Source organism: Lutra lutra, chromosome 12 (assembly GCF_902655055.1).
Source record: "Lutra lutra chromosome 12, mLutLut1.2, whole genome shotgun sequence".
Lineage (NCBI taxonomy): Eukaryota > Metazoa > Chordata > Mammalia > Carnivora > Mustelidae > Lutra > Lutra lutra.
Window position 1 is genome coordinate 84,863,064 of NC_062289.1, and position 27,767 is coordinate 84,890,830.

General features: G+C 56.5%; 1 protein-coding gene across 2 annotated transcripts; it reads right to left on the reverse strand.

Moving 5' to 3' along the window:
- Positions 1-2,761: 2,761 nt before the first annotated feature.
- SETD1B (SET domain containing 1B, histone lysine methyltransferase) lies at positions 2,762-26,393 on the reverse strand. Of its 2 annotated transcripts, none has more exons than XM_047696817.1 (17): positions 26,153-26,393; positions 25,468-25,655; positions 25,128-25,226; positions 24,178-24,448; positions 21,983-22,095; positions 19,866-21,104; positions 15,505-16,332; positions 14,885-15,146; positions 14,443-14,804; positions 14,257-14,356; positions 13,178-13,690; positions 10,650-11,903; positions 9,662-9,828; positions 7,716-7,847; positions 7,505-7,624; positions 7,289-7,426; positions 2,762-5,396 (listed from the first exon to the last, which is right to left on the reverse strand). In XM_047696817.1, the coding sequence occupies exons 2-17, from the start codon at positions 25,639-25,641 to the stop codon at positions 5,223-5,225; spliced, it is 5,946 nt and encodes a 1,981-aa protein (XP_047552773.1). In that variant the 5' UTR covers positions 25,642-25,655; positions 26,153-26,393; the 3' UTR covers positions 2,762-5,222. The 2 variants fall into 2 exon arrangements, with proteins under 2 accessions (XP_047552773.1, XP_047552774.1); XM_047696818.1 differs by lacking the exon at positions 26,153-26,393 and adding an exon at positions 25,764-25,965.
- Between the last annotated feature and the right edge of the window lie 1,374 nt (positions 26,394-27,767).

The window sequence follows — 27,767 nt, forward strand, 5'->3', positions numbered from 1 at the left end:
ATAGTACCTGGTCTGAGAAGTAGAGCAGGTGGGTGTGGGGAGCTTTGAGCCCCTCAGCTTCTGCCTTCGGGTTTTAAAAACCAGAAGAGGAATTGGAAGCAAATTGGGTCTCTTCTGCTTCGGCAGGCGGATCATCTGAGCATAAGGAAAAATTCTAAGTTGGTAAAATAGGGGGATTCCCCCCCACCCCAGATTGTAGAAATCAGGGCTTCTAGGATCATGAACTTCAGAAATAAAAAGAACAGCAGTGAGAAGTCAGAAGAACAATGGCAACCCTGGTTAAAAATATTCTCCCTCCATTTTCCCATGGCTTATGCAAAGCAGAGAAATTCTGTATCTCAGGAGGTTGCAAACTGGTGGCTCATGGGCCAAATCTGGCTCACAGATGTATTTTATTTAGTCTGTATAGTTTTAAACAAATGTGAGTCATCATTCCAGAAAGTTGGATATTTCACATACAAATTCTAGGATTCTGGTTCTTCTTGGAATAACCAGGCAGTTCTGGGCTTGTCTTCCTATGCAGTAACAATCACCTGGTGCCAAGTGGTGGGTGCCTCCTTAGACGGGACATGGGCAGAGCGGACCCTCATTAACTGAGCACAGACTAGGGAGCAGGATTGCCTGGGTTCATACCCCAGGTCAGCTGCTTGCTAGCTGTGTGAACTTGGGCAAGCTACTCGGCTTCTCAATGCCTCCATTTTCCTTGTCTGTTAAATGAGGATGGTAACAACACCCACCTCCAAGCACTGCTGTACCTTTAATTGCAGATGTTTAAAACAGTGGCTCTTGGCATGATGTCACTGGTATGTGTTTGCTTTTGTTATTTTGGGAGAGGGCCCTGGGTGAGGGGTCTTGCCTGAGTCTGCCTGGCACTTCCTCCTTCCCATCCCACCCTGGTCTACACACAGATAGCTCAAATTGGGGTTTCCTTTTTGGCCCCCACAGCAGGACCAGAGAAGAAAGGACTTGTCCTATGGGACTGAGAGGGCAGAGGGAGCAGTGGATAGATTTGAATAAGGGAGAAGGAGAACCATCTGACTTGGTAGTGGAGGGAAAAGAAGAAGTTCGGGGTTTCTGGGGTTTGGGTTTAGGTAACCAGCCACAGCCATGGTGGGTGGAGGGGACGAATAGAAGTGCCATTGACCAAGGTGGAAATTAGGGCAGGAGGAGCAGGTTCAAGAGGGAAGATGAAGGAAACTCAGATTTGGATGTGTTTCCTTTCTTTGCCTTTGGCTAGTTGCCCTGGGTTGTCCTCACTGCCCTGCCAGTACCCCCACAGCATCTGCCTCCCCCTCCCCCCAACTGGGACCTCTCAGACCTCATTTCCTTTACTCCCGGCTCCCTCATTTAGCTGCAGCCACACAGACCTCCTCTGTGCTGGTCCTCAAATACACCAGGCGTCTTTAGCCTCAGGACCTTTGCACTCACGATTCTTTCTGCCTTCCCTACCCTCCTTCGTGGTGTCCGCACCGCTGCCTCCCTGATCTCCTTTGAGTTTTGTTCACATGTGTGCTGAGCAGACTTCCCTGACCACTGTATTTAAAATCTCACCCCCTCAACTGATAAGGCCTTTCTCGTAGGTGTTTTTCTCAATATAGCATGTGTTCTTTATGTTTGCCTGGCTCACAAGAACACAATCACATAAAGCGGGGGGGGGGGGGTGTTTTCTCCAACCCTGTGTCCACAGTGCCTAGAGAACCGTCTGACACCTCATAGGTGTGCAGTCACCTTGGCTGAATGGACAGAATGGCCAGCAACTGCTCTCTTTCCTGGTCAGTCCCACCCTCAGCTTTTTCTGTCCCCACAAATCCACCTTCAGTGGTGTTCCCCTGTCTGGAGGTACGATTCTGGAAAGCAGCCCACCAACAAGGGCATCTCCCCTGCCTTCACAAGTGAGGCTGCAAAGAACATCCGTGTACATACTGTTGCCTGCTTGTGACTGTCAGGCTCAACTCCAGATAGCAGAACACCTGTGCTCAAAGTTTTTGTGCATTTTTAAACCAATTGTTAATATCTACTTTTTCCTCTTGGGAGGTTGTGGCCATTTGAGGTTACACTAATGATGTCCAAGTGCCCCCTGCCCTGTACTAGCCAACGTTGGCTATTTTGTGGTAGAATTCACATATCCCTAGTGAGAAGGGAGGTCAGGCTTTTTTTTTTTTTTTTTTTTCAGCCAAGCTGCTTATGGCTGGGGTTTGGCATCTGTCCTTCTCAGGGGTAGGTAGACAACATCTAACAAAGTCTCCAGGGACCCCCATGGCTACCCCGTCACAAGATCAGGAAGAGTTGAGACCCGCGGGGCACAGAGGCCAGAACCTCAAACACCACAAACACTAGATTCACTTAATGCTTCTCGGCTTATGACTATTTTATCAGTCCCTTCCCCCTCAAAAGCAAACCAGAGGGCTGTCTCAAAAGGAGTAGTGACCATCTTTGAGATACTCCCTTTCCAATTGGATATTTGAGCTTGTTTCCTAGTTACAAACCTTTAGCAGTGTTAGATACCTAAGATTTTAAGAAAAGTTGTAGAAGCAAAACTTAAAAGCAAAAAAACCTTAAAAGGGTCTAACTAGGCCTAGTTCACAGAATCCACCTAACAGGCTCAGAGTTTAAGAACCACCGGTCTGAGCGGACCACACCACACCTAGCTCCTTCTACCCGCTGAGCCTCGCCAGGCCACCCTCCCTGTGAGCAGGGGTGTGCCCCATCAGAAAGGGAGGAGGAGGAAAGGGAGAGAGGAGAGCAAGAGAGACGGCGTATCTGTAAGAAAAGTCAGTATATTTATGGTTTGCTTTATAAAAGTTACTATAATACAATGGTACATAGTATTGAATTCACAAAAATATGAACAAATATTTACAGCAAGACACACCCACAACGGAAACACTTCTCTTCAAAACAAGTTACATACGGATGACAGAGTCTATATGCACAAACATCCCTAAATCTTATGGGTTCTCTTCTTTGCAGGAGGAGAGAGGCAGGGAGGGAGGGACAAGAAAAATTTAAGAAACAAAAGCAGAAACCCCCAACTTTTCAAAAGCAAAGATTTGTTCAATGAGAACGAAGGCATTGAAAGAAAAACGAGCCACGTTTCTGGATATGGCAAACCATTTTGGGGGTGGGGAGGGGGTTCCCAGGGACAGGGAGGGTGCAGCCCCTCGCCAATTGGGCAAGGTGAGGCCAGGGCGAGGCATGAGGCTGGCCCCCAGCCCTGGTTTCCTCACATCCCCCTCCGCTTCTTCTCGGGGGAGAGGGGTGAGCACGAAGGCAGCCCCTTGGGGGCTGCACAAGTAACTTAAATCAACCATCTCTACAGACTACACATTTCCTCATGTGAAAAATAAATATTTCCTCAGTTGCACAATTAGGCAGAAAACCGCAAACGGAAGAGAAGGTTGCCGCTGTGCCCAGGTCCCTCCTCTGTGTCTTAATGCCACCGATTTCATCGACCTTGAAACCTTAAAACTGGTGAGCACAATCTCAAACAGGGAGGGCATGGGGTAAAGAAAAAAAAAAAAAACACAACAAAACCACCAACAACAAAAAAAAAGGAGAAAAATAACAATTCTTTGTACAGAATTTACATGATAACAAGCTTGACACAAGCTGAAGATACCAGAGGCTCCGGGCCTGCGTCCGCAGGGTTTGGGGGGGGGGGGCGGCCCCGCTGGGAGCTCTCCCGTCTGGGTGAAGATGACTCCTGGTCACAACAGTCACTTTCCAGAAATTATTTACATGCCTGCTCTGCTTTCTGGGATGCGAGGGACTTTCCTGGTGTGTGTGTGTGTGTGTGTGTGTGTGTGTGTGTGTGAGATTTTTGGAAATACAAAGAAATGAGCAAAAAAGTCTTCCACATGTTTCTACAAGAAACAATGTTCCCGAGAAAAAGTCCTTTATGGCAGCCTATATACAGAAGTTGGTTCTGAACTTCAAAAACCTATTTCTTCCCTCCGTTTTGATTTTATACACGCACAGGAAAAAAAAAAAAAAAGAATCCATGGAAATAAACCCTGAAGAGGATGATGGGAAAGGGTTAAAAAAGGTTAAGGGGAAAAAAAAAAAAACCTGTCAGACTTAGATGAGTTTTTAAATCTTCTCCAAGATTTTCCTCTCTCTGGGAGAATAATCTTCTCACTCCAAAAATAAATATGCTCTTGCCTTCTTGGGATGAGGGGGCTGCTGGCTGGGTGAGTTGGGGTGTGGGATAGGGGCAAGTGGGTGAAGCTTATAAATGAAAAAAAAAAAAAAAATGCCACGTGCATATGGTCAGAGACCCGTAGTGGCGGGACTGGGGGACCCGCCTGCCCTGGGAGGCCCTCCTGCCCAGGTGAAGGTGAGGGCAGAGAGAGTAGACAGGACCCTTCCCAGTGCCCCCATACCCCCAGACTGGGGCCTCCGGGAGGCTCCCTCACTGCTGGCATTCGAATGAGAAAGTAAACATTGAACCCAAGATTTTGGGGGTGGCAGGGTGTGGGGTGGCAGGAGAGCCCAGAGGGGAAATCCCTGCCTGGGACCAGCTTGGCTCCACCCCAGGGTCTGCTAGGGGAAATGGCACCCCCAGGCTGCTGGGGAAGGAACAGAAGGTGGGGGTCTTCTCCTCACTGAGTCATCACCAGCAGAGAGGGGGCCTTGCGTAGTGTTCTGAGGTCAGAGCCATGTGGCCTGACCCCCCTCCTCTCTGCAGCACCTGGCCCAGCGCCCTGGCCCGGGCGTTCCGAAACGTGGGCCGACACACCCTCACACCAAGGCCTCTGCAGCCCTCACCAGGGATCCCCACTCTCTGATTCTGCTTTCACATTTCAACGGTTAAAACGTCTTTTCTTATGACAAGGAAGAGAGTAAAGAGAAGACAAAACAACATAGCAGCATTCATGGGAAGAGGCTGGTGGGGAAGACGGAAAAAGAGAAGGACAGAGACAGAGAGATGGAGAGTGAGAGACACAGACAGAGAGAAGTTTACGCTGGAGTTCAACAAAAATCCTGAAGGGAGCATTTTAAAAAACCAAAGAGACGTGGGCCGAGAGACAGAGAAGCCCTTTCCCGCTGAGGGGCTGGAGCTGCGCTGGGTCCTGGGGGTAGTGTTGGGGGCGCCAGGCCCTGACATGGCCGCTGGGTAGGGGAGAGCACCTGAAATGGGGGTGGGAGGTGGGGCTAGGCCCCAGGGCCCTGGGGTCCACGCTTGGGAGCCCTAGGGCGGCACGGGCAGCCATCCGCGGGGCCTAGTTGAGGGTCCCCCGGCAGTTCTCGGAGCCGCACAGGCAGGGGATCTTGACGTCCTCGATGGGGAACTTGTAGTCGTAGGTGATCTCCTCATTGACATTGATGTGCTGCTTCGAGTAGATGACAATCTTCTTCTGTGACTCCACCGTGATCACCTTGGCATAGCAGTTGGGCTGTGGGCAAGGCAGGAGGGGACAGTGAGCTGATGACTCACCGGTACCCCAACCAGGCCCTCCAGCATGAAGCCCCCCAGAACCTGACGGAGCTCCCTGTAAGGCCTGACAAAGGTGCTACACAACCTCCATGCCCACTGGCCACCTGCTAGAGCCTCGGCTGCCCTATCTGGGTGACAAGGGGAGCCCCTGCCTCTGATACTAAACAGGAATGATGATGATGGTAGTAATAATAATAAATGTTCCCCAGGGCATCAATTTCCATTTATACTACAGGTGACTCCCAAAATTCTGTTCCTAGCCCAGGCCTCACTTCTGGGCTCCAGAGATGGGGTCAACAAACACTGGCCCCTCACTGTCCGTTTGAGCAAACAGAGTTTCACTGGCACACAGCCATCCTCATTCATTTACGTACTGTCTGTAGCTGCTTTTGTTACAATGACAGTTAAGTAGTTGCTAAGAGATCCTCTGGGCCACAAAGTCAAAAATATTTACTATCAGGCCCTTTAAAGAAAAGGTTTGCTCGACCCTGCTCCAGACCCAGAAATCCAAGTACCTGCTTTTGGTATCTGCCTTTGGCAGCTCCAGGAGACATCTTTTGACTCCGTAAACTCAAACCTAAAACTCACAGGAATAGCCACACTAGGCCCTCAGGCCCCTGGACACCCACCTCCCGCATCTTCCTCCACACATGCTGGATCTGCCACGTCCTGTGGGTTCTCCCTCCAAAGGACCTACTGATTCTGTCTACTGCTCTCTACCTCCACTGCCATAGCCCCAGCCAGGCTCCTCTCATCACTCAGCTGGACTTTTGCATTTCCCACTGCCTCTCCAGCCTCTCAAAAAATCTACTCCGGACCCAGTAGCCAGGGAAATCTTTCCCAGGGAACAGCAGATCCTGTCATCCCATGGCTCGAAACCTTCCAGTAGCCTGCCTGGCATAGAGAGAAGCTTCTCAGCTCTGCCAGCAAGGCTCAGTGATCTGGCCACCCCAACCCTGCCAACGTCCTCTCTTACCCACCCTCTCGCCCCCTACTGCATCCCAGCTGCCAGCCTCCCTGTCTCTCAAGCAGGTGTTCTCCCCTCCTGGGCCTCCCTGAGCAGAATGCCTGCCCCACTCACTGCCATCTGGGTGAGTCCCTCCAACCCTTAGATCCCAAAGGAGAGACAAGCAAAAGTCCCTACTGGTCCAGGTGACAATCCAGTGACGGCTGGGAGAGCTGCCCGTGTCAGCACACGAAGAGGGCCTGCACTCAGGAGCACTGAGCTCTCCCAACAAGCTACAGGGAGGGGCTATTTCCAGATCAGGAAACTGAGGCCCTGAGACATGACGTCACCAGCCTACGGTCACTTGCTAAGTAGCGACGTCGTGACTTCAAAGTTTGGTATCTTTGCTCTGGAACTCGCCTGCCCCGTCTGGAGCTCCCCGTGCTTGTCTTCAGCACGAGAACCAAGCCCACTCCCAGCAGCCGTTGCGCCCCCTCCCCGGGCCAGTGCTGTCCGCCACCATCACCACTAGCCACGTGTGACTATTTAAGCTTAAGTGAAACCAAAGTAAACGACGAGCTCAGCTCCTCAGCAGCACTGGCCCCGCGTCCAACCCACCCGCAGCTCGGGCCCGGTCGGTGGATAGCGCGGACGCAGAGCATTTCTGCCCCTGCCCCAGAACGAAAGTTCTCTGAGGGCGGAGCCCAGGGGCGAGGAGGAACGCCGTCCTGCCAGCCGAGCGGACCGCTTCTTCGGCACCTTGGCTCTCGTTACCGCCCCGTTTTTCAGAAGAGAAAACTGAAGCTCAGGGAAGAGAGACTCCTTGTGGGAACTTGGGAGGGAGGCCACGCCCATCCTGTGCCAGAAGCTTCCGGGGGCAGCCGCGGTCCACGCCAGGCACTCACGTTGCAGCTATGGTTGATGAAGCGTGCAAAGTTGCCGCACTTGGTGGCATCGATGATGGTGTCGTGGTCCACCCGGAACATGTAGCTGCTGCCAATGCCCTCGTCCTCATAACGCTTTTCCCGCATGTCCGCGATCACCTGGCCGGGAGAAGGCCTCAGTCTGAGTTGGGCCGGCCCGCCCCCACCCCGATGCCCTCCCGGCCGGGCAGCGCCTACCTGGCGGATGTTCTGGCCCACGTACTCAATCACCATCTCGTCGGCCGCGATGGGCTCCATGGCAAACAGGCCCCAGTCGTGAATGTGGCTCTTGCAGAACTTGAGCTTCTTCTTCCGGAACTGGGGGAGAGAAGGAGCTGAGAGGTGAAAGCTCTGGTCTCAAGAGTCCCGCGGCCCCACCCCCGGCTACCCTAAGTGGGGCCGGCCTCACCTTGAGCTGGTTGAACTTGAGCAGGTCACTGTCACAGCTGCCAGTGAAGGAGGACAGCAGACGACGCTGCTCGGATCGCCGCTCCGAGCCGGCCCGAGTAGAGGCATGAGGCTGCGCCGGGATGCTCATGCCCTGTGGAGGACAGGGGCCACGGGTCAGGGGCGTGGCTGTCCTGCGGTGGTGCGGGGGCGGGGGAGCTGGCCCACTCATGGTGCTACAAGGTACCCATGTCCCTATCACGTTCTTGGCGATTCCATCCTAAGCTCTGGGTCCCTGTCTTCCCAACTTCCCATCCCTGTCCCATCCCTACTTGTCACCTCTCCTCTTCGCTGGTCCTTCCTGCTGGAATCTGAACGTGTTCAACGTCCTCCAGGCAAAGCAAATAATACAACTTTCCCTTCACACTTGCTGTCTCTCCCGTCTCAGCCAAAAGTTACCTCTACTTCCATGAGGGAGGATGGTGGGTTTCTATCCACCCCCACTCTTGTTGCTTTCCCCACAGGGCCTCTGACTTTTCCAAGCATTTGAGATCACAGCTCCTTCCTCAACATCCTTGATTCCCTCCCTTTCCCTTGGTTGCCCTTGTCCTCTGCCCTCCTCCCCATAAACGCCCTCGCCCTGAGTAAGCTCATCCTTGCTGTGACCTTCCCTCAACATTTCCATCCTGATGACCAGACAGCTGTCTCCCTCCTAGGCTCTCTTCTGTGCCCAAAAATCCAACTGCCTAACAGACCTCATTACCTGGATGTTCCACAAACCCCAAAACTCAAGCTTCCCACCTCAGTGCTTGGCACCCTGCTTCCTAGTTCTCCAAGCCAGACCCAGTGACGTCCCAGCTGGTTCCTTTGTCCCCTATGGCCAGTCTGGCCCCCAGGTCTGTCCTTTCAGCTTCCTAGTATTCTTTCATACACACCCCTTTTTTTCTCATGGCCAACGCCATCGAACCTGCCCACATGTCTGGACTGGGAACTGCCACAACTGTTCCACAGTCTCCCCTCAGGACCCCTGCAATCAACTCTCCACGGCAGCCAGTGGGAGTTATCAAAATCATGGGCTGAGCCACATCACCCTCACCCTCCATCTGGAAACCTCCATGCAGCTCGCTGTCACACAGAGAATACATAACCTTGTCACCACTACCTCCAAGGGCCTTGATGACCTGCTCTGTCTCTGGCCTCAACTCATCTTTCCTTCCCTTTCTCACACCACCTGAGATCCTCTCTACCTCAGGGCCTTTGCACATGCGGTTCATGCTGTGCTGACTTCCAGACTTAGTGAGGCCCTCTCCTGTTTTTTGTTTTTTTTTTGAGGCTCCACACCCAACACAAGGCTCAAACTCACCACCCCAAGATAAAACTCACATGCTCTACTGACTGAGCCAGCCAGGTACCCTTCCTGTTTTAACTTTTTACTGAAGCCTTCTTCTACTTCTCTCTGGTCTTTCCCAGTTATCCACATGGCTCATTTTCTTTACTCTATTCAGACCTGGCTCAACTGTCTCCTTCTCTGACTCACCACACCTAACCTCCTCTCCTGTTTACCCCACTTGAAATTTTGCTTATTTGTTCACATATTTCCTACCTCCCTTCTAAAAGGTAAGTTCTGCAAAGAACATGATTTTATTTTATTCACTGAACCCAGTGAATGAACCCAGAACAGTGCCTGGGACCCAGCAGGCACTCAATAGACATTTGCTGAATTTAAAAAGGAAAGAATGAACCTTCTGGAAATGCAACTCCACTTGGCTCACATCCCTGATGAAAACCTCGGAGGCTCCCACTTCCCACCCTCGCCACGCTTTTCCAACCCAAGCACCCAGGTGAGTAACACCCTCTGTGCCAGCCCCTCTGACTCCACAAGCCCATGCTGCCTGGCACCCCGTCCTGGAATCTCCACCCACCACAGCCCAGGAGGCTCCAGTGTGGCCAGGCACCTGATGGCAGTACCTGGGTGTCTGTCGGGGGCTCATCGGTGCTGGCGCGGCTGCTGTTGAGGTATCTGAGCTTGTCCTTCTTATCGATGGTATAGAAGCCCTCGCTGCGGGCACAGCCCGTCACGTGCTCACGAATGCCATCGTCCCGTTTCTTTTTCTTAGCTGAAGAGAGGCTGGTGGGTGGGTGTGGGTTAAGGGCCACAGGGACATTCTTGAAGAGCCCCTCCTAGTCCTTCCGGAGGCCAGTCCCACAGCCCAGCCTGCCTATCCTCGGGCTGATCTCCAGGAGGCTCCACCCCCCCACAGCTAAGCCACTGCCAAGAGGCTGCCCACAGGCTAACCCTGCTGATGGTCTGACCTCTGTCGGGTAGGGGTACCAGGTGCACGGCCCTGGTGTGGGTCTTAACAATGCCTCTCGAATGAGTACATATGCTTAGGCGCTTAGCAGACTTCCTGAAGTGGAGGTACTCAGTAAATTAGTTTGATACAGTGGGGACAATGACCACTCCCAACTTGACGGTGCTTAACCAATGATCCAGATAGCATCGTCGTCCAGAGCCCAGAGTCTGGAAGCAGAGTTGCCTGGATTCAACTCTCAGCTCTGCTACTTCATAGCTGTGGGGCTTCGGGCAGGTCAGTCAACCTCTCTGAGCCTCAGTGTCTATATAGATAAGATGGGAATAATAGCCCACACCTCCCTGGGCTGTTGGGAAAATTAAATGAGGTGACGAGGGCAGCTAGGAGTGGGCCCTCAGTCTCCACAACCGTGATATTGTACATTCACGTTGCTACCTCGGGCCCTGAGACCTGCACAGGGTGAGATGGGCCTGGCACGCAAGGTGTGTTTCAGAGTGCCAGTGAGGACTCCGTACGGAGCCTGAATCATACCGGCCCAGACACGGCTAGTAGGTGCTGGGCATTTGTGCTGGTGTCTGTGTGGGTGTCCTGGGAGACAGGGCCCAGGGAGGTGGGCGAGAACCACGCCCCATAGGCTAGGATATAGGGATGGTAGACCCAGAGGGTGTCATTGAGCCAGTCCATGCCGTTGTCCTGCTGCAGCAGCCGCTCATAGGTGACACACAGGAAGCGGATGTCCTCCTCATCGATGCCACCATTCCAGATGTCATACAGGATGGTCATCTCCTCAAACTCCGACCGGGGCCGGAAGAGGGGTTGTGGTGGCGAGAGCTCGGGTGAGACTGGGGCCACCAGGTCCTCGTGGCGCTTCTTAGGCGGCCGGCGCCAGGGCCCCCGAACCTTGGCCAGGTCCATAAATTCCTCAGTGACTTCATCGCGCCCACGAGAGCCTGGAGGGATGGCCTCCGAGGGCCACTGGTTCTCTAGCTCCTTAAAGGGCAGCTTGGACTCAACAGGGGGTGGGGGTGGGGGTGGAGGAGGCTGGGGGGGCAGGGGTGGTGGGGGGGCTGGGATCCCCGCGTTCCGGAAGTCCAGGGTCACGGCCCGGGGGTCATGGGTGCTAGGAAAGACAGGGGTCTGTGGCTGGCCTGGCAGGAGCAGGAGGTCCCTGCCAAGGGTGGCGCCCCCTGGCGCCCGGACCAAGGGCCCATCCAAGGAGAGCACAGCCGGCGGGGATCGCCGGGGCCTGCCCGGCTTCCTCTTGATCGGGGGTGGGCAGGGGGCCAGTGGTGCGGGCAACAGAGGTGGCAGCTGGGCAGGGGCCCGTGTCTGGGCCCGCAGGACGGGGACAGGCAATGCCAGGGGCAGGGGCAAGGGCAAAGGCAAGGGGAGAGGCAGGCCCGTCTCCAGGAGCACCGGGGAGGCCAGGGGGCCAGACCGCTCATCGCGCCGGCCAGCTGGGAGGGGACAGACAGGCAGGAGCAGGGGCCCTCCAGGCTCGGGGAAGGTGGGTGTGAAGCTGAAGTCCCGACCAGGTGTCCTGGGGAGGCCCCCACTGCTCAAGCTCGGGGACTGGGAAGGGTAGGAGAAGGGGCTGCCAGGCACCTGCGGGGAGCTCAGCGACAGGCCGCTGCTGCCCCCTGAAAGTGGGGGCTCCCCGCTCGGCGTGGCCGGCACTGTCTCTGTACTCTGTGACTTGGCCAGGCTGCCACAGAGGCCCGGAGTACGCGGGGGCTGCTCCTCTGCAGAGGGCTCCAGAGGGACTGGTGGGTGCGAGGGGGCTTCTGGGGTCTCAGGCTCTGGTGGTGGGCTAGGCGGCCGGGGCGGTCGTGGGGGTGGTAACGGTGGCTGCAGGGGTAAGGAGAGCAGCGCAGGGGGGTCCACTTCCAGGTTTTCCTCTGCAAAGAGGTGGGCAAAACCCAGACCATTAGTATTCGATTCGAACATCTCTTGGTGCCCTATTTATGCTGCCACACTGTGTGCTTAATACCTGACCTCATAGCCATCTGAGACCCCTCCAGTTCTGTGAGTATGGGGACTGTCCCCGTATAGCTAAACTACTCAAGGCTTCTCAATGCTCAGCCCACTGTCAGGCACACAGTAGGTGCCTGATAAATGATGGTGGAATAAATGAAAGACCTAAGAAGACATGGTTGCTAGCTTTTGACATTATGTCCTTAGAATGGTGTCCTTGTGAACAGAAATGTCCTGTGGACCAAGAAAATGAGCTCTGCTATTGAGTAAAATTCAGGTCCCTTTTCTGAAGGACTTATCAGAGCCTTTCTCCTAGCATTTATCTCCACTGTCATATAATACATTTTTCTAGCTTATCTGCTGTCATTTATCACCTTGCCCTAGAATATAAGCTCCATGAAGGCAGATACTTTTGTGTGTTTGGCCCAGAGTTGTATTGTCAATGCCTAAAATAGTACTGGGGACACAAAATAGGCTAAATAAGTACCTACGACAATACTAAAGACCCGTGGTTCTGTAGCCAAATTATACAGAATTACAGAAAATACAACAGGCTTTTTTTTTTTCCTAAAGGACTTATTAGAGGTACGAACTAATCACGCATGACTATGTAAGTTTAAACTAATTAAATTTAAATAAAATTACAAATTCAGTTCCACTTGCCACATTTCAAGTGCTCTTAGCAACACTGTGTCTAACGGCTATGGGACTGGACAGAGCAGAGAGGGGACGTTTCTATCACTGCAGAAAGGTCCACTGGGCAGTAAGTTAGAGCTCTGAGTATGCTCTGTGCAGCTCCATAAAAATGGTGGAGGGGGCAGTGTCCACGGCCTCCCCCACCTGCCTGTCACCGAAATGACCATGCACGTCTGCCCCCCCACCCCCTTCCTCCCCACCTTCCTGGGAGCATCCCGTAGGACTCACGGGCCAAGGCCCAAACCCTGGGGAATTACTCGCACCGAGGATTGTCTGGAGTTCTGGCTGGGTGCCAGGCTCCACGCTGGCACACTATGTCCCCTCCCTCTGTCGTTCCATCTGACCTCATGGGAGAAACACAATCCATTGACCCCATGTTACAGACGAGGAAACTGGAGCTTGGGAAGGTTCAGCGATTTACCCAAAGGAGCCTGGGCTCATTCTGTGGGTTAAGGCCATCCTGCCTCCCTCCCCACCACCCCACGGGGGGTGCAGGTGTTACCTGGGGTGCGCTCGGGGGACGGCGGGGGACGGGCCTCCGCCTCTCCTCCGGTGGGGGGCTCTGGAGACAGCAGCCTGGCCGCTTCCTGCTTCAGGCCCGGCTCCTGGGGGGGCTCCTTGCAGCTAGCCAGCGCCTCAACGCACACAGGCAAGGGGGGCTCTTCCAGCACAGGGGTCCGCTCCCTGGGGGCTTCCTCCTCAGCCTCGATGTCCACCTCCTCCTCCATGACCGAGGATTCCGTCGCAGGGGCCCCTGTGGCTACGTCCTCCTCAAAGTCCTCGTCGGGAGCTGCCGGAGCCATACTTTCATCCACTGCTGCCTCTTCCTCCTCCCCTTCCTCCTCCTCCTCCTCCTCCTCCTCCTCTTCCTCCTCCTCCTCCCTCGCCACCAGCTCTTCTTCATCCTCCGAGGACGATGACGAGGACTCGGAGCTTGATTCGAACTCAGAAGACTCAGAACTCTCGCTGGAGGACCCAGCTCCAGCCTTGGAGGTGACGATGCTCACGGTCTCCTCTGGGGCAGGGGACACAGGCGGGAGCCCTTCAGCATCTGCTGCACTCCAGGGACACTTCCCCGCAGCTCCCGCACGCGTGGCCCCCGGGCTGCACGGGGCCCTCAGCTGGCTGGGGTACGTGTGCCTGTGCGCGCGTGTGCTCACGTGTGGTAACTAGTCACCATCGTAAAAAACTGAGGTGAATCCACAGAACATAAAACTAACCGTATTAAGGAGAATAATTCAGCGGTGGTTAGTACACCGCAGTGTTGTACAACTACCTCTAGTTCCAAGACATCCTCATGAGCTCAAGAAGCCAGCCAGCACCTTTAGCGTGGTATCAGGCCTCCAGCCTCCCAGCGTCAGACCCAAGCAACCACTAGTTTCCTTTCTGTCTCCAGGGACTGACCTATCCCGGCCGTGTCAATGTACACAGAACTGTCCCTTACGTCACGCGCGGGCACGTCACTGAGCTTACATGCTGAAGGCCAGAAACCCTGCCCCAAACGTATAGCTGAGAGCTGCCCAGGCTATGTCCTGCAGGGGACCCTGGACCGGGCCAGGCGCCTCGGCCCACACCGCTCACCTCCGTCCGAGTCCCCTTCCTCCTTCTCACTCGCCTCCGAGAGGGCTATGTCCTCGTCATCATTCTCAGACTCGTCCTGGTCCTCACTGTCATCGTCATCCTGGGAGAGACGGACGGGAGCTAGGGTGAGCCAAAGGGGCCCCCTCGTCAGGCATAGCACCCCAGGCTTCCCCAACCCAAACGTACCTTATCTGACATAGATGAGGTCGAGGAAGAGGAGACCTGGCTCCGGGGGCCTTCCTCCTCCTCCTCCTCCTCCTCCTCGTCCTCCTCATCCTCCTCCTCCTCTCCCTCTTCTTCTTCCTCGGTGCTTTCCCGCTCCTCCTTGTCGGAGGCTGAGGATGATGGTGAGGTCGTGGAGGAGCCCGAGGATGAGGACGCTGATGATGATGAGGACACCGACAGGGACTCCTTCTCGTCCTCCTCCCCACCGCTGTCCAGCTCCAGTGGCCGGGCTGGCCGTCGCCGCACACCGACACCCTTGGGGTCCCGCTTAGTGAGCTCGCAGGGAGCGTCCGCCATGTCCCGCTCCCGCTCCCGCTCTGACTCTGAGGGGAGAGGGGGGTGTCTGAGTGGGGCTGGGGAAACGCTGGGGGACTGCCCAGCACCGGCTGAGGGGTGCATATACCTTCATCTTCCTCATCCACAGAGGTTGAAGGTCGCAGGCGCTTCTGGTCACCAGAAGAGGCTGTGTCTGGCGGCTCCTTTCTCTTGACCTTGAAGGACGGTAGGCGGATGGCCCCACGCAGCCCGATGCCCAGGCCAAGGCCCTCGTAGCCCAGGCCCTCGCCCTTGCCCCACGACTCCAGCAGACATGAGGCGATGCGGTCCTTGGGCTTTGGCCTGTCCTCGTCCTTGTGCTCACCTGACTTCACTGGTGTCAGTGAGGCCTGGGGGTGCCAGAGAGGAGAAGATTGTCACCATGGTTATGGGCGGCCCTCTCTCAGCAGCCTGCCTTCCCTCAAAAGTGACAGCCACATTGTAACTGCTGCTTCCTTCCCACAAAATTGGCTGCGCTTTGTGCCCATGGCTCAAGACACAGGCAGCACTCCACTCTGCCTCCCTGAACCCCGACATCCCCACCTACAGAACGGGTGCACACCCGTGTCACGCACACACAAGCTTCACGGAGTCACACACACGCTGTCCTACTTAGGAGTTAGAGGGAGCGCTGTTTCCAGTAACACAGCTTGGGAGAGGAGTGGAGGCTGGCCGGCCGCCCTGGGGCACTCCACAGCTGCTGCCTACCTTGGCCATCCGCTCCTTCTTGTCCCACCACTCGTCAAAGGCCCGGAAAGCCACCACCTCCACCATCTTGCGGTTCAGGTCACGCTTCATGATGGCCTTGAGCTCTTTGAGTACCACCAGTAGGACGCCATCGACAGTGGCCTTGTGTGGGTCTTCCTGGCGTGGCACGTAGCCTGGTGGCGGCACTGATGGGTCAAACTTCGGGAGGGGAGGCCAGGGCTGCCCGCGGCCCGGCCCACTGTTGCCCAGGGAGAACGGGCCACGGTAGGGCGGCAGGTTGACAAACTGTAGCCCCGCTGAGGCCGCCGCTGCCGCTGCAGCCATGAAGGGTGGGTAGGGACAAGCGCCCTGGCCGGTCATCAGCCGGCTCAGCATCTGCGTTTGCATCTGGAAGGACATGGGCATGCCACCCCACTGGCCACCCAGCACGTGGCTCATATCCACCTGCATCACCGGAAAGAGCCCGGGAGGGAAGGGCGGCAGCGGTGGCAGGATGGGCGGGGGTGGAACACCGGGTGGGGGTGCTGGCAGGGGTGGTGGGGGCACTGTCACAGCTGGGTGGGCCGGGGGCGGTGGGGGTGGGGGCGGCGGCAGAGGTGGGGGCATGGGGAAGCCTGGCTGTGGTGGGGGTGGTGGCGGTGGCGGGGGCAGTGGTGGGAAGCCGGGGGGTGGGGGCAGCGGCAGGGTGGGAGCCAGCACAGAGGGGGCTGCCACAGCCGCTGCCCCTGGGGTCACCACCATGGGTTTGGGGCAGTCGGCGCTGGTGATGGGGGCTGAGGGCATCTCATCATCCGAGATCTCCATGTCCTCGCCCGAGGACTGCTGGCCCTGCAGGGAAAGCCAGGAGAGAGTGCTGAGGTTAAGCTTGGGAGACCAAGCTGGAGCACAGAGTGCTTCCAAACACCGGAAAATCAGAGAATCCCCCCTCAAGACTCAGGAGCACTGCGGATCCTGTGGTTCAGATCCCGGTCCCCTCCCTTTGGGACTATGTAGGCTCGGTGAGTCTCTTAACCTTGCTAAGCTCCAGTTTCCCTGTTTGCATAATGAGCATCTCAGTACCTGCCTCAGGGTTCATGAGGATTCATTCATTCATTCATTCAACAAACACTTGCTTGGCACCTGCTGTGGGCCAGGCACTGTTCTAGGTGCTGGGAACACAGTGGTGAACAAGATGGATAAAATTCTTGCTCTCATGGAGTAAGCTTCCAGAGGGAAGAGGCAAAGGATAAGCAGAATGTAGATGTGAAATATGTAGCCCACCACGGAGAGGAAGGAAGCTGGGGAGGGAGACAGGGTGTGGCAAGAGAAGCACATTCCATGAGCTTGAGAGATTCCGTCTGTACCCAGAGAAGGTAATACTAAGGTGCTACACTGCTTCCATTTCCACCCATCTTTCTAACGACTTGATATATGGACTGAGTCAGGTAGTCCTCAGGACGACTCTGCAAGGTAGATCTGTTATCTCCTTTTTTACCAAGGAAACTGGAACGCAGAAAGCTTAAGTAACTTGCCCAAGCCCATAGAGCCAATAAAGAGATGGCACCAGGATTCAAACCAGTATGTGGCTCCCCTGCCTCCTCTCCCAGTCAGCCTGCCATCCTCATTGCAACAGGGCCAGCTGTCCAAGGTGACATTTGAGCTAAAAGTTTGGCAGTTTTAAGGCTGTATAAACAGGAGGTATGTCTTTTCCCTTCCTTAGTTACTCTTCGTATCTGGTCCTGAGACCGCACGCTGAGCGTGGGGCCGTGTGGGGCTGAGTGCTGTGGGTACAGTGTTTCATTTTTCATCCACGCTCTAGCCTTGTAAGGTGTGGGGGGGTTGACTCTAGCCCCCCTGACAGGTGAGAAAACGGCCACTGGCCAAGGAGGCACAGCCAGTCGGAAAGAAGCCCGGGACTCAAGCTCAGGATGGATCCCCATGGAATCTAGGGACATGGTACCAGGTGAAGAGGGGAGGAGCCGAGGATGACCCCAGCTCTGAAATGGGCACAGGCCCCTTTACAATGGGACACAGGACGGGAAACTGGAAGGGGCACTTTGGTGTACATGGCTGAGGTGGAGTGAAAAGGCAGAGCAGGGCTGGGAGAAAGAGTCAGACTCTAATGTCAGGAGAGGAGGTGAGACGGTGGCTCAGGTCTTGACCTAGATGAACTTGGCTGAGGAGACAGAGTGTTTGTAGGATGGAGAGAGGGAGAGTGCATCTGAAGCCTGAGGAGGTGGGGTGTGTGGAGGCTCTAAGGTCTGGGGTCAGACCTTTAGAAGAGCGAGTGCTCAAAGGGAAATTGGGGGAGCACCACAGGGAAGAGGAATACCAAACTTTCAGCACCTGTAGGAAGCTCTGGATTTTGCTAGACCCCCTCTAGACACACACACACACACACACACACACACACACACAGAGTCTCTCTCTCTCTCTCTCTCTCTCTGTTTCAGCACATGCTGGACGAGACACAGGCTCAGCGTGAGTTTCAGGGACAGAGCCGGGGAGGGAGATCAGTCCCGGACAGCGCCCAGCTTCGCGAGCGCAGCACGCACAGGGTTAACCCGGCACCGCGGCCAGCCAATCACAGGGAGACCCGGCGCAGGCCCTCGGCCCTGCCTCTCCCTCCGCCCCTCCGGCACCCAGGGGTGGGGGTGAGAACCAGCGGGAACTAGCCTACAGCTGAAGTGCTCAGCACCAGCCCGACGCCGTGCCTGGAGCTCTCCTTGGGGCACCTCACTTAAGCCGAATACAGTGGGAGACAGGTACTTCCACCGTCCCATTCCACAGACCATGAAACTGAGACTCAGAGAGGGAAAGTGCCTTACCAAGGTCACATAACCAGTAAGTGACAGAGCTGGGTCTCCAGGCTCAAAGACTGGAGCCTGAACTTTTAACCACCAGCCTCTGTGAAGAAAGGGAATGCCCCTTAGTGGTGCCCCCTGCTCTCTCTCTGGAGTCTTCTGCAGGAGCTGGGACAGCCTCCCAGTTCAGTCTGGAGGAACGCAGGTGCCGCTCTCCAGGCTGCCAGCAGGGGGCTCCCGAGGGCCAGCCTGGATGTTATCAGTACAGTGGTCTTCCCAGGGCTAATGTCCTGGGGCATCCCGACCCCACCTCTCTTGGGCCCCAGTCTCCCCTTTCCTACAGTGACAAGATGGGAGAGCCCAGTCCCGCTGGCTGCCCTGGGCTTCCCAGTCCTGGACCAGCCAGTCAGCATGGTAAACTTCCCCTTACCCCAGGGAGCAGAGGGAAGAAAAGATGGCAGGGCTATCAGCCCCTCACCTCTGCACACCTGTCAACTCCTTCTGCTCACACCCCTTGGCACCAGAAACCACTTCCCTAGAACTGTCTTGAGGGCGTCTGGAGCACCAGCCACCGGCAGTCCCCTCCTGGGCAGGCCAAGTTCCTCTCTGTTCCTCCCTGAGGCAGCCAAACATGCCTAATCAAAGGGCCGGGGAAGGGGGGAACCCTCCTTCCTGCCGCCCACAGGGGCACAGAGCTCTAAGTCCCTGGCTGCTCAAAGCCACCGGGCGCACAGGTTCCAACCCAGGTCTGTGGGAGTACCGGGACAGGTGCCTGGATCAGAAATGGGGAGGAGCAGAGCCAAAGTAAGATGACCTAATCCTTCCCTCCAAGGGACTGTAGCATAGCAGTGCACCACCCCAACCCGGAGGCTGGAGATTTGGGTAATAAGACCCCCGATGAGGTTCTATGGGTGATGAGCAGTGGGGAATGATGTTTTGCCTGTTTCTGGCTGTGGCCCTCCCCCTGGGCTAACCCTTAACTCCTTCACTCCGGGAGACAGAGAGGGCTAAGGGAAATTTCAATGCCCTCCTTGCCCACCATGGCTTTCCATCTCTTCAGAGGGCTCTAGGTTCTAGGATACAATGCTCCAGAGCTCTCAGCCGGCCTAGCCTAAGAATGCTCTGGCTAATCCCTTTCCCAAATAAGCCTGAGTGTCAGGATCAGCCCTGATCATACCCAAGCCACCCAACAGAGGAGGGGATCCAGAACCATTACCACAGTCCATACTATCTGGGGTCTCAGTAAACTCCCACCCAAGAAGCTCAAGTCAGAATGGATCCCTAGAAAAATGTCTTAGCTTCCCATACCTAACAGGAGAGCAACAGAACTAGGTCATGTTTCCCTTCTCTCCATGGCTGCTGGGTTGCTCAGAGCCAACCAGCTGCTCAGTCACAGTCCCTGGTGCTTTTTGCATTCTCTTTTTATTCTCTGTATTTGACCTGTTATTTTCGCTGCCCTAACCCTGACGCTTCTGTGTTTTAGCTCATTGTCCTAAGGGCAGAATGTTTCAGAGGAGGAAAGAGGGAGACACAAGATAGACAAAACCAATCCAAGACAGAGATGGACAGACATGGTACCTCATCCATCTTCTCTGAGGTTGGGGTCCTGTCTCCAGCCAGGTCCAAGGCTACCTCAGCTGTCTGGCTCAGAAGACCAGAAGGGTCCGGGGGGCCTGGCTCCGGAGGGGGCCGGGGTCCCAAGCCCAGGTCAAGTTCATCATCCTCATCTGAGTCAGGCAGTGGCGTGGGGCTGATATCCTCCAGGCCGGTGCTGGAGGGGCGTGAGGAGGGTGGTGTGGGGCCTCGAAAGCCTGGCTGGGAGTTGGTGCCAAAGGGGGCCAGTGGGGAAAGCTGGGAGGAGGAGGAGGAGATTGGGCTGCCCTCCATCTGCAGCTCGGTGTCCGAGTCCTGCTCCCGAAGGAAAGGCAGCTTGGTGCGCTGTTCCTTCAGCAGCATCTCTATGCGTGAGTCCAAGCTGTCGTGGGGTTTCTCCAGCCCCGCAGGTGATGACTCCAGCGTAGGCGTGCCTGGACTGTCACAGGGCTCAGGACTCCAGCCGAAGGTCGGCCGGCCACCCAACTCCATGCTGTTGGCATCAGGAGGTGGTGGGCCAGGCGGGGTGCCTGGCTTCTCCTTGGTCAGGGGCTCAGCGGGTGGCAGGGGTGGGGGCACAGGTGCTCTCCGGAATTCCCCGCTGTCACGGGCCCCAAAGGTGGTTGTGGTGGCAGGCTCCTCGGGGGGTGGGGGAAAGGGGGGCACAGGGGTCTGATACGGAGAGAAAGTCGACTTGAATGTGACTCCAGAAGTGGGGGTTGCTTGGGCAGGTGGTGGAGTGTGGGCGAACGTGGCCGAATCCTGTGACTGGGCCTTGAACGGAGGGCCACTGTTGCCCCCACTGCCACTGACTGCCCCAAACGGGAGGTCCACGGAGCCCCTGAAGGCAGCCGGGGCCCCTGCCACCGCAGTGACGGCACAGGAGTTGTGGACATAATGATGCTCGTGGCGGCGGTTGTAGGCATCTGTGAACTTGCTTTCGTGGCGCCGGGCCTTGAAGGTCACTGTGGGGTCCTGGCTGAAGAGGTAGGAGGGTGTGGGCTGGCGGCTGGAGTAGCTGGAGTCTTGTGAGAAGGGGGTGCCCAGGCGCGGTGTGAGCGGCGTGCCCTGTCCGTAGGAGTTGGGCGTGTCCAGACGGCAGCTGGAGTATGCAGTGTCCTGGGAGAAGGGGGTCCCGCCACTATTGGGGGTGACAGAGGATGAGCCAGAGCCACAGCCCGCAGACAGGCTACCATCCTTGAGGCGCTTCAGAGCATCTGACAGCTGAGGAGAGGGAAAGAGAGGGAGAGCGGTATGTGAGATCTGGGGTGGGTGGGGGGGGTCGTGCAATTTTGGGGGGGCTGTTCTCCCTTCTCACTCTGGGGATCTCAGAGCCAGACTGGTCACTCCAGAACTGCAGCCTGGCAAACGGAGGTGGCGGGGCGGGCCGGGGGTGGGGGGGTGGAGGGAGCAGGAGACTGAAGAGGCGTTTCTGGATGGTCCTAACTTTAATCTTAGGATATCCAGTTATCCTCAAGGAACCCTGAGGATTTTTTATCATCTCTAAAGCAGAGAAAAGAGAAGATCCTGACTTCTTGGTTTGAACTGGGATTTCCTCCCTGTCTCAGATTGTCAGAAATCAAAGACCTTCCAGCAGGAAGAACTATGGGTTTGGGGAGGGAGGGCGTGGCCAAGGGCCCCATTCCCTCTGGTCCCCCAATGTTTTAGGAGTGAAATAGCATGGCATGGTTAAAATGCCTACTGAACACCCCAGCAAGTCAGCAAAGGCCCTTCGTTCTGGAAAAGCTCCTCCTGAGAACAGCTGCGCTATTGCCGGGGAAGGGCCGGACTGAGACCCCGTGTGAGGGCTGTGCAGGTGGAAGGCAGCGGATGGGTAAGGGCTCTTGCTCTGCTTTCTGGGGGCAGCTGCAGAGCAGTGACAGGATGTCAGACACAACACTGCACCGACACAAAGTAAGCCCTGGGAAGCTGCGGGTCCGCGGGAACCCCAGCCCAGACAAGGCTAGGCTCCTTTCCCTCCTGGGCTCTGGAGTCCAATGCAGGAGAGGGTGAAGGGGGGGGCGGGGGCACGCCAGAAGCTGGTGATGAGTGTGAGTGTGAGTGTGGGGGGGGCGCGGGTGTGCTGATGGTGATGTACCCACCTGCAGGGTCTCGTTCACGAGCGGAGAGACAGCATCCAGCTCACCCACTGGGAGGGTCTGAGGTGTGTATCGGCCTGTGACCAACAGTTCGTAGAACCGCATGCGGGTTTCCCCTGTGAGAAGGGAGAGAGGACTGAGGGAGGCTCCAGGTCGGGGCAGATCCCGTAGGTTGGCTTCCTTGTGGCTCCCTTGTGCCTGAGACCCCAAGCCTGGGAAGCTGTGTGACCCTGACTGGGTAACCCCCTCTCTTTGCACCTGACTGAGAAGTCCCATCGGTTCAATGAAGCTGCTAAACTGTATGTTTTCTTTTTTTGGACAAGATTCAGAACTTAATTCTCTGTGGGACTGGGACTCCCCCCACCACAGAAATGCCACCCCCAACACAAAGCCCCTTCCTGTCACTTGGGCCAGGGCACCCAAACAAAGGGTCAGGTCTTCCCACTTAACAGCCAGAGGCTACAGTTAGCGGAGAGACCCAGGGACACAGAGGCAACAGTCTGTTGCTACCTACCAGGGGCCTGGTGACGAGCAGTTTGTAAAACACACTCCAGCTCCCCATTACTGTGAACTCCACAGGCCTCCTCCTCTGACCAGGCTCCCAGGGCTCCCCAGCTCTGCGTGGGACTCAGTCCCAGAGCCCCGTCTGGTAACCCTCCCCCCACAGCAGAGAGAGGCCTCTATAGACCAGGGGGCCCCAGATTATTGATATTTATAGAGCCCTCTGAGGCAGCTGCTTACATATGCAAAGGAGACACATTCCTTGAGCTACACTTTACACTTTACTGGTCTCTTTCTCGAAATACAAAGTTAGCTTTAGCTGGTAGTTTCTGAGGGCCTCCCACTCCCCCCCCCCTTTTCAGAAGAGGAATTTTGGTGAGATCTGGCTGCTCCTTAAAATGGGCAAGTGACAGGGGAGAGGGGCCCATAGTCAATTCTCAGGGAGACATCAGAAAGGAGCCCCCTAAGGGATGAGTAGATTTGGAAGGGTCTGAAAGCCTCTGACAGAGACTGAGAAACTAGAGGGAGGGAGAGGGGTGCTGTGTCGTGGCCAGGAACCTGGGCTTGTGCCCTGAGGAAACTCAGATCCAGGTACAGGCTTGGCAAGACTTTGTGGGATAACTGTGCCCACCCACTTCCAGCGTCCCTCTACAACCTCCAGCAAGGGCTTAAAGACCCAGTCAACACGTATTCAGTATCAAAAGCAAAAAAGAAGAGTTTGGATTTTCCTGTTCGGGTCTGGTGTGCCCTGGTTGCCCTAAAACCCTGTGCTCACAGAACTCCTGGAAACTGCAGGCCGAAGCCCTCCCAGGCAGTATCTCCCAGGAGACCCCAGGAAGCACTAGACCCAAGGTGGCCTGTCCACTCACAGGGCAGGCTGCTCCTCAGGACACCCAGCACCTCCTTCTATATTGGTGGGAACTTCCCTAAAGAGGCCGCAGGCGAATTCTGGGGGTTGCCCTAGAGTCTTACAAACCCCTCTCTGCAGCATCAGCTTCTCCTCCCAAGAACCTAAGGGAGGAAGGGTGGCTTCTCCAGCTGCACTTTCCCAGCAGCCAGCTCAGAGAGAGCACACAGCTGGATCCCAGTGCATGGGAGGCGCTGCTGTCTCTTTAAGAGAGAGGAGGGAAGGCACAGTGTCAACCCTTGAGCACCCAGAGCAACTCCATCAGAACATTATCAATGAAACCACACTCTGGGCCCAGATTGGCTTCCACTTCCAGAGGGAAGGGGTAGCATGGGGGCGGTGGGGAGGACCCTGGATCCTCGGAGGGCTCTCTTTTTAGTTGAAGGACCTACCCTTTCTGGATTTAAAGGCATTCTGGCGGCTCTCCCTCAGCCCCTCACAGATAAACAAACCCCGCCTCCTCCCCTAACACAGATGGCAACACTGGGGACTGCCTAAACCCAGGCCACCAGGGTTTGAGAGGGGCCCGCAGGGGTGTCAGTGGTGGGGAAGCCTCTGGATGGTCCCCAGGGGTACATGCAGTAGCCAAGGACAGCACATTTGGTAAATTATAGCTTGTCTCCTAGCAACAGACAACACATTTAGCTCCACGTGACTCTACCCTCAGGAGGGGGCAAAAAAAAATAGCGTTGGGGGGGTCCCCAACACTACAAGAGGGGCTCAGGGAGGGAAAGGAGTCCTAGTGACAGAACAACCTACCACGAAGGAGATGTAGGACCTAAGCACTCACCTTTAGTGTCCAGCTCCACGTGGATGATATTCCCCATGACCGAAGTGCTGTGAAGGTGCTGAACGGCCTCCTTGGCTCCCCTGACTGTGGCAAAGACCACCTTGGCAATGCCCAAGTGCTTCTTGGTCTTGGGGTTGTACAAAATCTCCACCTCCTCCACCTCCCCATACTTCTTACACATGTCCCTCAGGAAGTTTTCTCGGATGTTATCATTCAGCTTGGCAAATGTCACCTGCTTTGGAGGCACCGGGCCCACGTAGAACTCATCGATCTGGCAGGGACGAGGGGGAAGGGAGTTTGGAGAACATTGAAACCAAAGGGAAACACAACATTCCCCACTTGCATGCCAGTTTAAAACAATGAAAAAATTTTAAAAAATACATACACACATATATGTATGTTTTGGGGTTTTTTGTTTTTGTTTTGTTTTTTTGGGAAAAAAAATGCACGCGGGCGGGCCCGGGAAGCAGAGGATTAAATCGTTTGGAACGTGGAAGTCCTTTGGGTTCGAAAGGAAAGGGGAAAAAGAAACAGTTTCTCTTTCCCCACCCCCCCATTCCGGCCTCCTCTCCCTGCTGCGGGGTCAGGGGCGAACCCTTGGTCTAGGAAGTTGTCCCCCTTAAGCCGTAAGGCTGAGAAGGGGGGCGGGTCCCGGAGCAGAGCAGCCCGGCTGGCAGGAGCCAGGTGGGGACCCGGAGCCCCCAAGTGGGCCGGCAGGACACTGTATCAGATCCTTGATTACAGTTTCACTGAGTGTTATTCTGTTTACAGCAGCCCGGAGGGGACACCCCTCTCGCTGCCATCTCCCCCTCCCCGCCAAAACTTCCCCAGCAGTGGACGGCGGGAACTCAGAATCTGGCTGGGCTCGGTCAGGACTGGCGTTATTTTCGAACTCGGGGAGCGGGGAGGGGGGAGGGAAGGGACCGTGGGGTCGGGGGGAGGGGTCCTACCTTGAATTTGGGCACCGACAGCTCCAGCTCCTTGTTTTTGGTCCAGATCCCAACGACCCGGGGATCTTCGACAATTTCCACCGGGCGGTTGCTGGACATCTGTGGGGAGGAATTGGTGAGGGGGGAGGGGGTAATGGGAAGGCTGGTCCCACTCCCCAGGGGCAGGGGCAGACACCCCCCTTCTCCAGGCACTTGTCAAACTCCAGGACTGGGGACCGGGCTGACAGTTGGCCCGGTGGTCGGAAGGGGGGTACCCTGGGCCGCTCGGACCCTTTTCCCCCACGCCCCGGGCTCGGCTGGGGGTGGGTGGGGGCGGCGGGGAGGCGCGCCGGCTACTCACCGCCAGGCTGAAATGCTGCCCATCGTAGCGGTACAGTTTATGATGCCCCTTTTTCAGAGCCGGGTCAATCATCAACTTGTAACTTCTCCAATGGTGGTTCCTCCTCTCGCCCGAAGGGCCGGGCTGCGGCGGGGGCTGCTGGTGGTGGTGGTGGGGGGGGTGACTGTTCTCCATGCCGTTAACCCAACCTGAAAACGAGCAAGTTGTTGTCGTCTCCGCCGCGGCGGCGGCGGCGGCCGCTTCTACACACACGCGAAAGAATCAAATCGTCCAGCTCCCACCCCCTCCCACCTTACCAGCGCGCCCCAAAAGGAGCTGTCTCGCTGGCTCCCCCCAAAATAAGAATAGAGCGAGAGAATAACCCTTCCGGGAGAATTAGGCGCCCGCCCGCTCGGCCACCGTCTCGGGGCGGCAGCGAGGGGCTCCCGGGGGCCCCCGGTGCGTGCTGGCGGGGCCCGGGGCGCCCGGAGGACGCGGGCTCCGGCCCATGGTGTCCGTCCGGCCGCCTGGCCGCCCGGCGTGGCGCTCGCTCGCTCGCTCGGCCCGGCTCGCGCGCCGGGCTCGCGGCAGGCCTGGCGCCGCCCGCCCGCCCGCCCGCCCGCTCGGCCGGAGCCGGGGCCGGGGCCGGGGGCTCGGGGCCGCCCGGCTGCCGACCGCGGCCTCTCTCTTCCCGAGCCGCGCTTACATCCCCGCCGGGCGCCGGCCTCCCTGCGCCGCCAGCCAGTACATGGTGTCCCCCGCGGGAGCCGAGGCCGGGGTGGCCGGACGGGGGGCCGGGAGGGGGGGGCGCCGCCGCCGCGGCTGCCGGGCCCGGAGCTGCTGCCGCCGCTGCTGCTGCTGCTGCTGCTGCCCGGGAGGCGGCTGGCGGCGGAGGCTCGGCTCCCAGTAGCCGCACATCCCACAATACACCGCTAAGGAGCCCGACCCGAGCGCTCACCCTCCTCCTCTTCCTCCTCCTCCTCCTCCTCTTCCTCCTCCCCTCTCCTTCCTCGCCGCTTCCCCAGGCACTCTCCCGGCGGCGGCAGCTGCGCCGCCAAAGCCCCGGGCCCCAGCGGCCCCCCACCCCTCACTCGCGCGCTCCCACACTGCCTCCCCCCCTCCCCTGGGGAAGGCCTTTTAATTTATTTATTCTGCTGGGACTTAGGTGGGGGGCTTGGCTGGCGGGGAAGGGGGGGTCTCCCCGGGCTCTACCTCCCGCGGCTGGGGCTACCCTCCGAGCCGCGGCCGCCGCGGCGTGCGCCTGGGGCCTCCAAAACTGTTTCCAAACTGCCAAGACCGGAGGTGGGCGCGTGGGGGCTCTGAGGGAAAGGGCTGTTTTTTTTTTTTTTTTTTTTTTTTTTTTTGGTCGGGGGGGTGTGATTGTGTGTTTAGACTCTGGGAACCATGGGGGGAGGCAAGACGACTCAAGACGAGTTGCAATCGAGGTATCTCTGCTCCGGCTTCCTCCTCTGCCCCGAAACCCCCTCCCCCTTGGAGCTGAGCTAGGGAGGGGAAACCAGGATTTTAACCAAATTAGCATTCACATTCCTGGGAGGATGTAGCCCTCGCCTGGACCTGGGTGATAGAAGCTTTTTGCTCTGTTTTTATTTTTGGAGGGGAGCGCCCTGTAATTGTGCTAAACACATGCTTCTCCCCCCCCCTTCTTCCTCCACCAGCAGAGGAGAGAGTCCCCCTTTTTTGCATTTATTTTTTCCTTCCCCTTTCTTTATTAAAGGTCCGGGAGTGGCGGCGGCCAATCAGCGCGCGGCTTCCATTTTGTGAGTTCAACTCCGAGGCTCCCGGGCTTCACGAGGACGCATTTGCAGCCCCCTCTGCCTCTCCTCTCGGGCCGCCGAGGCGAAGGAGCCGCCTTGCTGGGGCTTCGTGATGGTGTATTTCATATTGGGGCTCTTTTCGGGGTTTGTAATTTGGCCGTGGGTAGGTAATTGGCTGGAGCAGGGCGGCAGGGCGCGGCAGCCAATCAGCGCGCGGCTTCTATAGGGCTTGAGTTATTAGACGCTGATCTCAAAACATCGTTCATCAGACACCAAGGAGAGGCCAACAGATGAGGGGAGCCATTTTTCTGCAATGGAATTAAATGGCCAAGTGGGTTTTTCCTTTGTTGCAAATGGGGAATGTTTTTCCTTTGACTCCACCATCCAGTTCAGGACGCCTCAGTGTTGTGTTTAACATTTGTCAACAGGCTAAAGGACTCACAATTGGAAGAATGAAGAAGACTTTTTAAAAAGATCTGGATTTTTCCTTATGACTTGGAATCCATCTTTGTCTTGTATAACTAGGTCATAGCACACCATTAATGT